We start from the raw sequence: 17,979 nt of genomic DNA on the forward strand, positions 1-17,979 counted from the left end.
CTCTCAGACGACGCCCTGAACCGAGGTTCGCGCCCAACTGGGCACCCTCTGGCCTGTTGTCTTAAATTTTGTACCAAGTGAGAGCCCTCACCTGGTACAAAATTACCGCTTCCCATTTGTCCGGCCAAGTAGTTAATTCTATCTGCGGCAAACCTGCAATAAGTCACGTCAAAAACGGCTTTATCATAAATTATTATCTCTTACGTACGTATATAATCCCTAGCTATAGGAAACCATCAAAACCGCACAGCAGCGACCAGTAACGACCACTCTGAGCAATTATTCCGTGTTTGGAATTCAATTCCGAGTTTAACGGGACTGGATGGTCGTGGTTTGGAGAAGTAGGTAAGCACTATAATGGGTTCTGTGGCAGTAGGTAAGCTTGGAGTAAACTTTAATTATATTCCTCACACTTCTACTGAGCTATCTTTATAATCTTATAATATCAAATTAAAAAAAAAATACGTGTGCTGAGAATTTCTACAGCAGCCTCCGTGGTCTAACGTTAGGCTCACGATCTGGAGGTCCGGGTTCGATTCCCGATGGGCATATTGTGGTGAGACTGTCCTTTGTTTGGTAAGGATAACTTGACCGATTCACAAATGGGTCTAACCCGATAACTCGCTCGCTGGGAATACTAACCACAGTAGTAAGACAATCGTATCTAGAACATGCAACAGCTGTTAGTAAGTGTGGGTTCATTAATTAGATCTACCGTCTTGTGGCCAGCTCGCTGCCAACTTATGCTCGCCTAGTTCATTGAACTAGAATCTCTTGCCAAAAATGTTTGAAAAAGCTTTTTACACAAGCAGGGCTAACATGCGCTACGTGATAAAATTATCCATCGACTCAATAAAGTCGAAGTCGATTAGTTTGCTTTTTCCCTAACAAGCGTGCCATGTGATTTTGTTCGTATTTTGACAGAACGACATGGCTTATTTATGTTCACATATTAGCACCAATCGGCAAAACAACATTTTATTATCGTCAGAATCATAATTATAATATCATAGATATATCAACATAGCCTAAAGGCAAGCGAACCGCAAAGCCTGTCAGTCGGTGTCAGAAACCTCTGCCCGCAGACAAATTATCGGATCCGCCATTATCCAACATTCAGTAGCTTACCAACCGACCTCGGTATAAACAGAAAATAGAATTAAATTTATTCCCAAAACAGTGAAGAACATATGTAAATAAAAGATTAATTATTCACTATCCAGGGCAATGCGACTGACGCAACAAACTTAAACACTGTAGTACTGATAAGTAAACGAACATAACATAACATATAACATAAATCGCCTATATACGTCCCACTGCTGGGCACAGGCCTCCTCTCAATCAACCGGAGAGGGTATGGAGCATACTCCACCACGCTGCTCCAATGCGGGTTGGTGGAGGTGTTTTTACGGCTAATAGCCGGGACCAGCGGCTTAACGTGCCCTCCGAAGCACGGAATCAACTTACTTTTTCGGACAATCAGGTGATTCAAGCCTGAAAAGTCCTTACCAAACAAAGGACAGTCTCACAAAGTGATTTCGACAATATCCCCATCGGGAATCGAACCCGGACCTCCAGATCGTGAGCCTAACGCTCTTACCACTAGACCACGGAGGCTGTTAACGTAAACGAACAAGTAGTATAAAAGTTCTCCAGGGTGGTCTACTTGCGGCACGATGGGTGGTGAGGATGGTATCCCAACGTGCCGGCAGAGTAGAGGAATGATTGGTGATAACGATGATATATTAGAAGCAAGCAAGAATATAATATAGTTTATTAATAACACTTCACAAACAAATCCAGAATTAGAGAAGCACGGCTAGAGCTAAACAATCTAATATATTTATTTTGTTCTTATGAAGGTCGGGGATGCAATGAGTCAGTGTAACATGAAAGGAAATGCGGAATGGAATGGGAATTTCGTAATTTAAAATGATTGACGGTCAGAACGAAAGGCCAGTGTGTGCAGAGTTTGTACTCTGCTACATACTTCATACGGAATTTACCTATCGTCGCCTTATAGTGAAAACCTCGCATATTATACTTATTATCCCTTTGGCCTTCAAGACCACGGGATGTTGGGGATCGGACGCCCTTAACTTTGTCAAGGAGACTGGGCGTCGGTTACGAGAGAGGGGATTTGATTCTCGCTCCGCGTCATGCCTGATGCAAAGGCTGTCCATCGCCATTCAACGTTGCAACGCGGTGAGTGTCATGGGGACCTTTGCGCCGGGTGAGGCGAGAGGGGGGGGCTGTTTGACTAAGCAGGGACCCCTGCTACAGCTAAAATGTTGAGTTAAGGTATTTTCTGTTTATTATTATTATTTTGTATTATTTGACAGATTATATATATATTATTTTAATTAAAACACATAATAACAGGTTCTTACCGCGTTTAAAGCAGGGATATGAGACTCCCGATATTTCGACGCTATTGCAAGTGCCAGGATCAATAATGATAATAACCGCGTAAACTTAAAACTAATAAGTTGTTCTAATATAAATAACGTTCTTATTTTAATTATATAATATGAATAGGTAGAGCTACCCATAACTTGCATACGATTCATAAATACTTTCATAATTTTGTGATATACTTACTATACTTATCCTTAGTGAAATGGGTTTAGCCTATAGTTTAGTCTATTATAACTTCTGGTAGTCAGAAACATTTTTTTTATTTTACGAACCTCTCACCGCCTCTGTAAGGGACCTATATAACGGCTGAAAAAAAAAAACAAAATCAAAAGAGTTTTATTGCAATTGTACAGTCAAAAAAAAAAGATGTCATAGTTACATTATAAAAAGAAAAATACAGTTCTTAGATACAATTTAGCCTCTTAGATAAATAACAGCATCGAGCAGCGGTAATAGACAAATCGAAGATAGACCGATACGAAAGGAACTTTCTTATGTTCTTTAATAAAGTTTTGCTCGATTGCTGAAATTTCAAGAGATATTTCTATCCTAACTCCTAATAGGCTAAACTTTTTATACCAAGACTGCATAAGTCAGTTGGACTGCAGACAGTAGATGTAATTAAGAACTTGTATTATACGCCAGATGTTACACATTTTCTCATACTTAGATACTTAATATACTTTCATCCATTGTACCTACTTTAGTACAGTTCCGATGAACAGACATTTGATTAAGTATGCTTATAGTAAAAACCAGGTACTTAAGCGCCTTTTTGAAAAGTCACTATTAGATTTGATTTTTGTCAACAAAATCTCGCAAGAGACGTGTCTCGCAATAGTTTCAATCTATCATATTAGTTAATCTTAATCTTTATTTTAATAATTGATTTTAATAATCTATTCATGTAAATGACAGACAGATGTGATGTCAAGCAGTCGCCGTTCGGGGAGTCGCTGTCGACGCTACAATTCTAATACCTAGAATGAATGAATTGAATTAAATCGAGGTTTTATTAAAGTAAATCACATCGGTATGCAAATAAAACAGCCTGAATGCTGCACTGTGGAGAGGAAGACAATCGTAGTTATGTGGAAGTGTGCAACAGCTGGCGGCAAGTGCGGAGCCATTAATTACTACAAACGAACCTCCGGCCACGCTCTGCGAGCTTATGCAAGCCTGGTACCTACTCTAGACTACACTTAGTAGAAACTGTTTTAAAAATATTATGTAGTGCGGTTTTATTACAATAAAAAGCGATAAAAGCGATATCGAAGTCCTTACGCGTAAGGTTTACGTTATCAACATCATCTTCTTCTATCGTGTGGGTTGTGAAGTGATTACATAATTGAGAATTACCAACCTCATCAACCCTGGTGTCAGGATGCGGAGTGCGTGGTGTTATGATCATCATCATAATGCACCTCATACCTATGACACGTCAAATATTTATACACCTAGCGTAAGGATGATTAATTTTTAATTATTGTGCTGGAGAATGGGCCAATGGGGCTACCTGTTACAATATTAGCGTCATTCATTTTTAATTACGCTTCGATCATATTACCAATTTATACGTATACTATCGAAGTCTTTTTTTGACGTGACTTATCGTAGATTTGCCTTTGCGTTGAGGGCTCTCACCCGGTACAAAATTTAAGACAACAGGCCTGAGGGTGCCCAGTTGGGCGCGAACCTCGGCTTAGGGCGTCGTCTGAGAGGAAGAATATTTAAAAGAATTAATCGACCCTAGTGGGTCGATAGCGATAAGCGCTGAATGAGAGAAATCGTCTACCACGCCGGCGGGGTCGGTATCGGGGTACTATCGAAGTCCTTACGCGTAAGGTTTACGTTATCAACATCATCTTCTTCTATCGTGTGGGTTGTGAAGTGATTACATAATTGAGAATTACCAACCTCATCAACCCTGGTGTCAGGATGCGGAGTGCGTGGTGTTATGATCATCATCATAATGCACCTCATACCTATGACACGTCAAATATTTATACACCTAGCGTAAGGATGATTAATTTTTAATTACGCTTCGATCATATGATCTATTTATACTATCGAAGTCCTTACGCGTAAGGTTTACATTTAGGTATCATCGTCATAATATGCCACATAGTTATAACACGTCAAATCAAATAATATCATCACCAGACAGACAAACCCTTTCCCCATACGAGTGTAAAAACAAACTCAAATAAAACCAATGCAAACGTTTATCGAAGCTTACATGACAAGGGCGTTTACAATACAAATCTGGCTTACTAAGTAATCCTTTGGCAACATATGGCGGCGATATAACAGAAAGGACTTTTTCTATAATGGTGGAAATGAAGATTCAAACGTTGAAAATGGAATATCTAAACGTGCGCAAACAAATATTTTGATCTGAACTATGTAGATGCGGACGCGACTCGCGTATTCTATGGCAGTCATATAGACTCCAGCATTATTCATGACCATCGACAATACAACCAAATAGACGCCTACAGTGTTGTTACAGTCATATTATAATGTGTATAATATGACTATAGTAATTTATAATAACATCCCTGAAAATTTAATAATGACACAAATGCCTAAATTTAAATCTGCTTTGACAAACTGGCTTTTCCAGCGTAGTTTTTATAGTGTGAAAGAATATTTAGATAGAGATAAAAATATTGACTAAAGAATATTATCCTTGGTTGACTGAGTATTTGTAAAATTGAAATCTATTTAATTCTGTTCTTATTTGTATTTCTGAAATTGTAAAAATCAAATATTTGTATGCCTGCCTCAGTATTGTATAACATCATTATGTACTGTATTCACACAAATAAAGGTTTACTTACTTACAAAATGAAGCCTAAAAGGTAAATGAACTAGGTTTAAAATACAGCCTGTGGTGGCACGAAAGATGTCTCGCGGCCGCGACGCTACTGTCGCAGTCTGCATAGAATTATTATGACTTGTCAGTTAGTTTCATAAAAATCCGTCTACTTCTTTCATGGCGCTAATTTTTATTTTAATACATACATAAACTCACGCCTATTTCCCACCGGGGTAAGCAGAGGCTATGGAATTCCATTTGCTTCGATCCTAACACACTTCTCTTGCTTCCTCCATATACATCAATTGTTTCATACACGCATGCCGGTTCAGTAGGTCGTACTGAACCTTTTCTAAGGACATCTCCAATTTGGTCAATGTACGTCCTTTTAGGTCTTCTAGCTGTTTTTATTTTCTTACTAGTTTACTAGGTTATTTAGTTGTTTTGTTATAAGGCGGCTAATATTTTATGCTTCGTCTAAAATTATCAACTGGCTCACGCAGGTTATGTTCGAAAACCGGGACACTGTGTTTTGATAGTCATGTCGAAAGGTCACGAAAATTATCGCGATTGGACGAACGTTGTCGGGTGGCGTCTTATATTTGATTTATTAGTAAGATATGTTGGCAGAATCCGTTCGTCCGTAATAGGTCCGTATAAGGAGTCCAGACGCTGTATCGTCGATGTTCATGACATTCTTGAAGCTCATGCCATATCGTCGGTATATTCTCGTGCCATCGGAAATTCATGCCACTTCGCGCCGTCGGATGCTCATTTCACTGGAATATTGTTTTAGGACTATGCACACAGCGTTGGCGTTTCAGTTCGTTAATCTCGACATGCGATATGAGTGCTATGCTGTTTGAATTCCATATTTGTGTTCAAATAGGTGTACTTTCCCGCATATAATCATAATAATCTCACGGTTTTATATTGAAATAAATAAATAAATATGTCTCATTGGTCCATCAATGAATTTGTTGGAAACATGCCAGTGCGAATAAGACCAAGAATATGGGATAAATATGCAGTGCTCTTTGCGAAATGACACTTTTTTATTACCTATAAAATAATATATCGAAACGAAATAAAAGAGACAGAAATATTTACTCTACCCACAGTCTGGATCGATTCAATTAATGTACCATAGCTAGTCACTCCGGAGTCCCGGGGCATAGAATAAGAAATAATACTAAGTACCTATAGAACCGCTCCCCACCAGCGGCTGAGCTAGGTTTACCTCACCCCCTCGGTCTTACTTCAGTCTTCAAGCGTCAGACGTCAAACACACAGATACGCGTGTGATAACGTCAATGTGTAGTGTCTGTGTAAAACGAGGTGTTTTGTATGAAGTGTCCGGGGTGTACCCTGGGTCATTGTATATACGTGCAGCGTGCATAAATTGCATGCTAAACACATGGCTGGCTGGTACTAATTCCTGTAGACACCATCCAATTTTATTTTAAGTTATACTCGTCATAGTGGACCGGTTTCTTCATTAAAATTCAATAGTATTGTTTAGTACTTCCTTACCTTAACCGTTTACTAGATGCTTGACTTTAATAGGTCGTAATATATGCACATAACGAAGAACTAGTATCTATTTATTATTGAAAAAGTCTTTTCCGCGAAGTAGAACAATATCGTATTGTATATAAATACCTGTTTGTACAGTCGATACAACCGGCTAGCCTCACCGCAAGCTTGCGAATTTCCCACCACAACAACAGTCTACTGAACTGAACATTCTAGAATACTGAATGGGCAAGTTTGAGGCAAGCGCATTCTGTGAACTGTTTCAACGTTGCCTCACGGTAATGTGTCCCACACCGACATAATATTATACTCACTGGCATGGTAACCGATGCCGTTGTGACCGGCGTCCTCCGCGGCCAGCATGTGCGTGTCCCACACCGACATAGTATTATACTCACTGGCATAGTAACCGACGTCGTTGTTAACGTTGATGTGACCGGCGTCCTCCGCGGCCAGCATGTGCGTGTCCCACACCGACATAATAATGATACTCCCTGGCATAGTAACCGACGTCGTTGTTAACGTTGATGTGACCGGCGTTCTCCGCGGCCAGCACATGCGTGTCCCACACCGACATAATATTATACTCACTGGCATAGTAACCGACGTCATTGTTAACGTTGATGTGACCGTGTCCTCGGCAGCCAGTGTAAGCCTGTTCCACACCGCCATAATATGATACTCACTGGCATAGTAACCGACGTCATTGTTAACGTTGATGTGACCGGCGTCCTCCGCGGCCAGCATATGCGTGTCCCACACCGACATAATATGATACTCCCTGGCATAGTAACCGACGTCGTTGTTAACGTTGATGTGACCGGCGTCCTCCGCGGCCAGCACATGCGTGTCCCACACCGACATAATATTATACTCACTGGCATAGTAACCGACGTCATTGTTAACGTTGATGTGACCGGCGTTCTCCGCGGCCAGCACATGCGTGTCCCACACCGACATAATATTATACTCACTGGCAGAGTAACCGATATCATTATTGACGTTGCTATGATCGACGTCCTCGGCAGCTAGTAAGTGCGTGTCCCAGAACGACATAATATGATACTCACTGGCATAGTAACCCACGTCGTTGTTGACGTTAATGTGACCGGCGTCCTCCGCGGCCAGCACATGCGTGTCCCACACCGACATAATATTATACTCACTGGCATAGTAACCGACGTCGTTGTTAACGTTGATGTGACCGGCGTCCTCCGCGGCCAGCACATGCGTGTCCCACACCGACATAATATTATACTCACTGGCATAGTAACCGACGTCATTGTTAACGTTGATGAGACTGGCGTCCTCCGCGGCCTGAATATGCGTGTCCCACACCGACATAATATTATACTCACTGGCAGAGTAACCGATATCATTATTGACGTTGCTATGATCGACGTCCTCGGCAGCTAGTAAGTGCGTGTCCCAGAACGACATAATATGATACTCACTGGCATAGTAACCCACGTCGTTGTTGACGTTAATGTGACCGGCGTCCTCCGCGGCCAGCATGTGCGTGTCCCACACCGACCGGTACTCGGGGTCGTGCAACACGTCGTACAGAGCGTCTGGCTCCACATCCTCGAACTCAGCGACCACCTGCGAAAAATAATTCCCTTTTAATTTGTGTTGCCTCCAATATACCATATTGTGTGTGACATTTGACGTAACTATTACTCTACTAATAATTTATAGGTGACATGGATAATTAAAATTTCAGAGGCGGAACAGAATACAAATCTTGAAACTCAGAAATCAGAATCACTTATTGAAGTTAAATTTAGCATTTTTGAATTTAAGTACGTCCTTTCGCAAACTCTTATGGCTGAAGAGAAGAAATTACAGGAAAGTGCAACAGCAACACAACGCTTCCTCAGAATTTCGACAACGCAGATTATAAATAGGATTTATCAGAACTTAGATTCTTATTCGCTCATACAAGAGAGACAGATATAATATACGCATGTAGATAGGTACATATACTCAGGTATATTCCAATAACTTGACCTAAATAGCAAAATCGGCGTGGTAAACTCTATTACGCTTTTTAACCTTTACGTCAACAGCAAGGTTCCGTATTATTTTCCCTAAATTATGCCACATTATTGGAACGAACGCTAAAAAGTACGTCTCGGGTTATATAGGATATTTTAACATGAAAGCGATTTAATTAGCCCATAATAGTGCGAAGGACATTCCGATAAGGGTAACGAGTTCAAAGAGACCTTCCAGTTCACTTTTAAGAAAGGTAATTTGTTAGAATCCGCCGGGAAATGATCGATTTATGAGAAACGCGGTTGCCAATTGAAAAAAAAAATTTCATCTACGGTACACGATTGGTTCTTGTCAAATCAAAAAGTAATAAAGCTACCGACGGATATTTGCTAACAGAACTAGAAAAAACATCTTTTCGTCGAGTTCTGTATTGTATTGGCTTCTGTAGACACTTGACCACAAAAGCAAATGTTCCAGTTCGAATCCCGATCAATTCAGTGTATTGAGGTGGATGAAGTAGGAAGAGAAGCACATACCATCAATACCTCCGATGTTTATGCAAAATAAAGCAATCGCTGTTTAATTTATACCGGCCTTACAGAATAAAGAATAGAAACTTATCTGTAAGAATCCAATAAAAAAGTCATTAAGTAAACAAATACGAGCGGTTCAGATGTAAAGGAATGGTAGTATAGACTGTAAACGAGATCTACGTATGCTTTGCTTCACTGCATTTTCCAATTAACTTCACTATTCAAACAAATGCCTACGAGTCTTGAAATACTTTTTGAATCTGTTTTTTACAAATAAATAAAAATGAAAAAATCGTAAGAAAAGCCGTCATTGTAATCGTAGAAATGAGGTATTTGCGTAGCATCTGCGTGTTAAGTTGAGTGATAGAGTGAGAAACAGTGTGATAAGAGAGAAATGTGATGTAAAAGACGACATAGTGACTAAGATTGAGAAGGGAATGTTTAAGTTGGTTTGGACACATAGAGCGGATAAAGGTTGTTGATGGAAGACCTAGAAGGACATACTCGTATATTGACCAAATTGGAGATGTCTTTAGAAAAGGTTTAGTACGATCTACTCTGAACTGGCGTGCGTGTATTAAACGATTGATGAATGTGGAGGAAGCAAGTGTGTCGGGATCGAAGCAAATGGAATTCCATGGTCTCTGCTTACCCCGGTGGGAAATAGGCATGAGTTTATGTATTTATGTATGTGTCTGTTTTTACCCTCTGCAGGCTTAGCACCCTAAGGGCGCGAGTAGAGCGAGTAAATGTCAAAGCGCGAGTTGTCAAATTTGACAGACGAGTTAAGGTTCCTCGTTCACGCATCGACGTGAATATGAAAAGTGTGTCACACAATTTCACACAAATGATGTTAAAAACTATTAATCTTCTCATTTCTTATGAAAATACGTATATCTTGTATACATATCTGTCTATCTTGAGAAATCGCGGATGTGCCGATAGTCGCGTGTACCAAGGACCTTATATCTCGCGTCGCGTCGCGCTTACATAGCGTGCTAGGCCTGCTATGTTCTCAGATGAAGCTCATACATACAGGGTGTAAGTGACCCCGTAACGAATACTAAGGGAGATAATTCAGCTCATGATTCTGAGTTAACAAGTGGAATGTTTCGTCGAAAAATTCATGTTTATTTTTTGTGTCTTAAATTTTTGTTTTGCGACGTAAAATGCCACTTGCTAGTTACTCAGAATCATGAGCTGAATTATCCCCCTCAATATTTGTTACGTTGTAAATTACACCATGTATACGTAAGTACATAACTACTTATAGAGATTCGGAACAGCGGTGGTATAGGTGTACCAGAATCTGATGGCAAATGGGGAAATAAAATTTCTATAGTAAGCAACACTCGGGTAATTGGATGAAAACGTCTTGATACTTTTTATTTTTTACCTATTGACGGACAATATGGACATTATATAAAGTACTTATTGTATGCAATACAGTATTGCTTTCGTTCTATTTTTTGCCCTGTCGTGTCCAGTATTGTCCGCCCGGTCGTCTTGTGAACGCTAACGCCTGAATGTGAGTTTGTCTGTTTATCCACTCATCACGTCAAAACTAAGCAACGGATCGACTTGAGATTTTGTATGGAGATAAATGGAATGGAACATACGCTATTTTTTATCCCGGGAAAATAATTGCGGGATTTCTGAAAAACCTCTAGATTCCAACAGTTGCTTGAAGCGATAGATGTCGCTAGCGAAGCTGCGGGCAAAATCTAGCTAGTGTAGGTAGGTATATATAAAAAAAAACAAAATATTTATGAAAAGATCACTTATATTATGCTATTTCCAAATCAAAACTCTCCTGGTTATTTGTTTTCTTTCCACCTCTCTTCTTTTTACCGGGTGCACTAAATACACTTCCATTCGGTCTACCTTCAGCAATTATTCGTCGTATGGTAGTGCTAGGAACTCCTATAAACAGGTCACAGGTTAGTAACTAATAATATAGGAAAAATATATTCAAGTATTAAGACTAGTTAGTCCTACTTACCGGTCAACTTTGGACGCGATTTAAAATCGAAGATTGCGGTTGATCTCCAACTGCTTCTTCACTAATTTTACAATAAACAATGTAAACAATCTTTCTTGCTTATGATCGAAGTGGTTTTTTTCGACATTCTTATGAAATTGAGAATAGTTTCAAGGAATCTTTGGAAAATCTCAGTATTGTTGACAAAACATGTACTTCGACATGACAGGAGACAGTTTAATATTACCATAGGAAAATCAATATTTTTTTTACTTTTTTTATGCCATCAGATGCTGGTAGACCTATAGTGCCGCATTTAGGGTGTTTGGCCCCTTAGGCTACCAGTTTTAAGTCGCTTCGATATTAAGGCCCAACTTCTTTGAATTTGGAAACCCCCATGGCGTGCTAATAATATAATTCTACTTTTCCGTCCGCCTAATTTCCTAACCAATAATAATTGTAACCATTTTATGACAAGAGTCTGTAATCTGCGTAAGTACGAGTAAGGACATCAGTTTTAGGGTGGGTGTTCATATTACTAGTAATCATATCAATTCGTTGGAAAGAATTCTTAGTAGACCTGTGTCCATGATGTTAAGCAACCTTTTAAGTTTATTTTCCTTACTTTGTATATTACAGGCACCTATGTGCCTATTTGTGTTGTTTCTACCTATTAGTACATTCATGACATAAGTAATATTCTTATGTGGACCATATACTTACCAATTTCGCATACATACATAATAGTACTTATAAGTAACACAACTTCAGCATTTTGTTCGCAATTTAAAAGCAAAATTAAATTTAACCATTCATCGACGAAGGACGAATTAGAACCTCGACCTTCCCAATTCATTTGAATGAAGAATGAATATGAATACTTAAACACCATTCAACCGTTTGATTTCTTGAAAAGTCCCTTCAAATTTTCCAGCGTAAAATCAATTTTACCGACAATAGAATCTATTTAAAAGTGAGAAAAAGTGGCTTCGAAATGAAAGGAAAAAACGAAGCGGTGCGGCGGCGGCGACCGATAAAATACATTATGCTTTGAGCGAACAGCGCTGCCGTAACTTTGTTATGAAAAACGATAGGCAGCTTCTGACACTCTTTCTTTATTCAAGGTAAAGATTTATTCACATTTATTCTATCGGGCTCCCTTGTGGGCGATGATAATTCCGGGACTTTGGTAGATGTACCAAAAGTGCGTATCTACTTAACTTTATGACAAAGTGGTAAGGTTTGACAGTGTCGAATACCGGATATGATGCAAACGTGAAATTTTAAATCGTGTATCGTGTCCTTCTTGTGCTTGCTTTTGTAAAAGACCAGGCCTGCCAAATCTTCACGCTAGTTAACCTTTGACGTAATTTATTATAGACTTGCCGCATATTTTGGCGTCAATTACTTAGCCGGACAAATGGAGAGACGAGAATTTAGGTAAGCACAATCAAAGAGCAAAAGTGCAGTCACTGGGCCCAGCGAATTATTTGTAAACAGTGGTGAAATTATGAACCATTAGTTGTCATAATTATAAAAAATATGTTTATAAATGTAGGTGTTTTTGGTCTATTACAGGAACGACATGTAACCAGGAGGTCTTAAGTGCAACCAGTTAATTTATTACTTTGCAAGAAACTGATTGGACTTTTGCAGCATATCGTACATACATTCACTAAACTTCACGTCTATTCCCCACCGGGGAAAGCAGACACTTTGGAATTCCATTTGAATATGGTCCTGTGGTTTACCGGCTTACTTCTTCAACGAGAAGCGCCGGTTTGAACCCCTGTACCGGACTTGCGCTAAACTATCACATTTGCCATTCTATCAGAAAGTTCGGTGAGGTGTGGGTATTTGGTTCATCTTGCGATGGATGCACCTCTGACTGCAATTAGGATACAGTCTTGAACTAACAACGAAGCCTGTGGTGGATACTTTTACTTCTTTTTGTTTTTATTTAAATATTGTTATCTAATTATTAATTAAGTATTATAAGGAATTAATTTATCAAATTGTAAAGAAAATATAATAATAATAATAATAATCTTTATTTACATCAACATAATATGACCAATTACTCTAGATATGCGGCGGTCACTGCACTAAGCTCAGCTAATATTATTTTAGCTTTGATGCGGAAATTGTCGTTGTAATGTATGAATATAAAATTATTATTCTTCTTGTATGAATGGTCGCAGTTGGTGAAAAAATTGGCGTCAAAAGTTGCCTAATGTAACGCAATTTGTGGACTTTCATTATAATAAGGGGTGGGTGTGCGTTAGGCCATCAATCAATCTAACTGCCAACTCCCTACCTTTAGAATTGGCTTCGCCTCATGCGTGACAGTAAGTAGTAACGACGGTACCTCTGTGGTCCAGTGGTTTAGCGTTGGGCTCACGATCCGGAGGTCCCGGGTTCGAATCCCGGAGGGGACATATCACAAAAATCACTTTGTGATCCCTAGTTTGGTTAGTACAATACAGGCTGATCACCTGATTGTCCAAAATGTAAGATGATCCGTGCTTCGGAAGACACGTTAAACAGTTGGCACACGTCACGGACCTTTGGCGGCTCAATAATAACCCTGACACCAGGGTTGCTGTGGTTGGTAATCCACCTCACAAACACGATAGAAGATGATGCGTGACAGTAGTCAATGTTCTATATTTTAACGCCGTCTATGGTACCTCTATGGTGGGGACAGTTTGCTTAGGACATTTCAGGCTGTTCAAGATGATCCATGCTTCGAATTCGAAAGGCAGTTAAGCCGTTGGTCCCGGTTACTACTTACTGATGTAATTAAGTACTCGTTACATGAGGCATGTCACGCCTTTGGCAGCTCAATAGTAACCCTGACACCAGGGTTGATGGGGTTGGTAACTCATCTCACAACCCACACGATAAAAGACATACACGATACTTACATAAGATCATGTCTATTTCCCTTTGGGTAAGGAGAAACCACACAATTCCAGCCGCAACATTTTGGTTTGATAGTTTTGTCAAAAAACCTGAGCTGTCGGATCTTCAGGTTAGGTAAGCGGAGTCTGTTAAAAACGGGATAACGCTAGGGAGACGATGAGTTCGATGGCTTTATTTTCGAGCGTGTTTTTAACCGACATCAAAAAAGGAGGAGCTTCTGAATTCGTCCGGGTTCTTTTTTTATGTTTCCCCGAACACTCTAAGGCGTCTGGATCAATTTGGAAAAACTTTTTTTATTCAAAAGGGTAATGGGATCCCAGAGAAATCGAGGGTAACCCTAAAATTTTATAGACACATATAATGCAATTATTTTTTGCGGTTTTGATTCTGCGTGTTTTTCTAAAGCGCTTTTTTGTGTTTGTTTTGTAGTTAATGTTTTATTTGAAGGCGGTTTTCCTTGTTTAAGTATAAGCTACCTAGCAGAAAAACTTGACACACCATTCTTGAACGTAGGCGACAAAGAAATACACTTACATAAATCTTCGTATCCACTTTAAAAAATATGTTTAGTCATTATACAGAAAATATGTTTACTTACAAAAAAGTATCGCAGTGAAATAAGTATTTTTCAAATAAAAATGCACAATAAGCCCGAAGCAAGGCAGAAAAAATAGTTCGAAGAATTTAGATTGTAGGGATAACAAAAAAGTGTATGTTTTACATTGTTAGGTCAAAGTAAGCAGGTACATTCAATACTATACAAGGAAGTAGGTACCTAATAGCCCTTTTTGCCCGAGATCGGCAAATCCATCGGCCACTTTAGAACCCTATCGCTCTATCATATTTGACATTTAATGAGACTTATGGTTTAATTTGTCAAAAAAGTTAACGTGACATGGTATCAAAGTGTATACATATTAATACTTGTGACCGTACCCCAGACTACCCCAATTGGGATATACTTAGTTGTAAGCTCAGGCTATGTTTGTTATGCTAGAGAACCGTGGTAGTCCAGTAAAAAGCTTAACCCTCACTGGAGGATCGCAGGTTTAAATCTAGCACGAGCCCAAACTAATTTCATAAATTGTATTCGAATTAGCTCAGCGGTTCACCGCTGTGGTTTCCTTCAGAAAATCGTCGTTAGTTCACGACTAACGGTAACCCACATTCCCGAAAGTGCGTTTCGGTGATATGTCACCTAACTTGTATTGCGCTGGTTTTCCCCTTTGCGGGTCGTAGTAACTTGTACGTTTGATAGGCAGTCGCTTCGGTAAAAAACCGAACCTGTCAATTCTCAGGTTAGATCAAGTTAGATAGACGGACTCGATGAAAACAGGACAACCCTAGGGAAATGAATAAATGCTATTTAATTTAGCGCGTAGGTATTTCTGTACATGTTTTGTAGTATCATAATTTCTCTATCATATATCTATGACCCCATACGCCACATAGCTCTATCCCTTTGAGCTTCAGTTTGGAACTTTAGACAGAAGCCAAAATTACAATGTTGAGCCCAAGCTGAAGCCCTTCAAGTTTATGCGTTGAAAATTCATGTTTGGATCACAGAGGATTCTCGTCGTTCCTGACGTCCTGCCCGCGTGCGCTGACACCTGTACTCTGAAGGAGCTTATGAATGCTGCCCAAAATGCTATCCGGGTGCCAAAATATAGGGCTGAAAACATCTATGCCACCGAAACGACGATGAGAGAGAGATGATTGATAGCATGTAAGTATTTTCCAGAAATAGGTAAGTTTCCAACTAGTCAAATCAGTTACTTTTCACTAAACGTCAAAACACGAAATTACTATGGAATATGTATGAAATAGCCCACTGTGACGTCACAGAAAAGTGTGTAAAAATATCGGACTTGTTATTACGTTTTTCTTGATTAAAATTCGTAAATAAGTTAAATAGAAAAAAGAAAATGTTTTTTGTTAGTTTGAGATCTGTCTTTATTTAGTAATCAGAATTTAATAATTTATCTTGAACCTAGTATACGACCCAATCGTGCATTTTCTTTCTCTCTTATAAACCTCTCTCCATTTATTTAAGAGCTGCGCTCTTGTCGGTGGAGTAATCGCCATTCCTCTCTTCTTCCCGCCAAATCCTACACCTCCTGATACGACACGAAAAGAGAAGGTGCATTCTCTTTTATTTGTTTCATAAATGTTCCACTAGGTCTACCCCTTCCTCTCTTATAAACCATGAAACAGGAAATGCTAAAGAGTGGTGCAGTGCTATCCTAAAATATCGTACTAGTAGTTATGCAGGAAAATCGTCGAGGGGAAGGGAAAAAGGAGGTGAACAGTCATGACGTCGAATAAAACCGCATCAATCTAGTCTATCTGACCGTCGTTCATTCGTAGTACGAAGCATTTTTGCTTGGATCAGCATATCTTTTGGCATATCGCCACATATTGCGTTATAGAACCCAAATCTAACGCATGTGTGTGAACATTTTAGATAGACGGCTGAAATTCGAACCCTGTACACTCCACAAAAATCTCACTCTTATTCTTTATTATATGCTAGCTAAAGTAAGACCCAGAGGGGGTGAGGTAAATCTAGCTAAACGCCCAATACGAATTAGTGCGGGGTGGAGAGTTACAATTCTTTCTCTCTCTCTTTATTTAAGAGCTGCGCTCTTGTCGGTGGAGTAATCGCCTTCATTACTCCATAGATAGGGCGTGTAGAACGGTGGTTGCCCCAATCGCCTTCCGTTCCGCAGTACACCGACCAATTTCTCAATCGGTGATGTTCTAGCTAGAGCCCTACCAGAATCCATTTCCTCGGCCTCCAACTAGTACTGATACCGCTGCTGCCCGGCATCAGGGGTGCGCTTTTCAAGTAGCGGCGCCTACTCGCTACGTCACAAGATCGTCATAGAACCTAAGTTGCATTTCATAGGTTAGCCCGTCCCAGTGAGCTACCCACTACGTTCTGCTAATCCTGTCGCTGTCGCTGTTTGGTCGGGGACTGCTTATTGTTATATTCGCAGCCAACCATCATATCTGATGGCCGTTCCACTATCCGCCACCTGTGGACCACGGGGCCTACAGCTCAGCCTACAACAATTCTATACGCATTATTATTCTACGTCTCGAGGTAAGAGCATGTATGATTGATTTGAGTAACTATCAGATGTATAATTGTGAAGGGTTTCATCTTGGGCTCAACATTGTTATTTTGGGTTCTCTGTCCGAAGTCCCAAACTAAAGCTCAAAGACAGCAATTTTATAGCTCTATAAATTATGCGTGAATTACGGTTTGTGTTTGGGTTCGAATCTCGGTTCGGTCTCTAACCAACTGAATTTGAATTTGAAATTCAGGTTTGAATCACAGATAATTGCTGCTTAGCAATAAGGCCGCCAGATTTTACTGTATCTATCATCATCTGTGTTAATTTGTTTTGTATGTTGTGTGCAATAAAGTATATTTGATTTGATTTGATTTTTGATCACGTTGTTTGGCTCGCCCCCTACATGGTACCTAAACATAGCTGCCGAGGAGAATGTAAAGTACTTACATCTCTGTCGACCCCTTCGGATACAGGCATGAAGCTATGTTATGTTAATAATAATTATTATTGTAAGTATTCGTAGTCAGCATTTTGTTTTATCACAATACGTATGGTCACGAATACTAATATATACTTGAAACCATGTCACATTAATTTTTTTGACAAATTAAACAGTAAGTCTCATTAAATGTCAAATATGATAGTGCGACAGGCTTCTAAAGTGGGTACATGATATTGCTCATG

At 39.6% G+C, this 17,979-nt stretch overlaps 1 protein-coding gene across 1 annotated transcript in view; it reads right to left on the minus strand.

Annotated features, from left to right (window-relative positions):
• Positions 1 to 17,979, minus strand: part of LOC126368444 (START domain-containing protein 10-like) — a 46,697-nt gene that overhangs the window by 26,257 nt on the left and 2,461 nt on the right. The window contains exon 2 of the mRNA XM_050012446.1: positions 8,233 to 8,380. Within this exon, the coding sequence (XP_049868403.1) occupies positions 8,233 to 8,380 (148 nt within the window). The remainder of the gene's footprint in view (positions 1 to 8,232; positions 8,381 to 17,979) is intronic.

This window comes from Pectinophora gossypiella, chromosome 7 (assembly GCF_024362695.1).
Source record: "Pectinophora gossypiella chromosome 7, ilPecGoss1.1, whole genome shotgun sequence".
Lineage (NCBI taxonomy): Eukaryota > Metazoa > Arthropoda > Insecta > Lepidoptera > Gelechiidae > Pectinophora > Pectinophora gossypiella.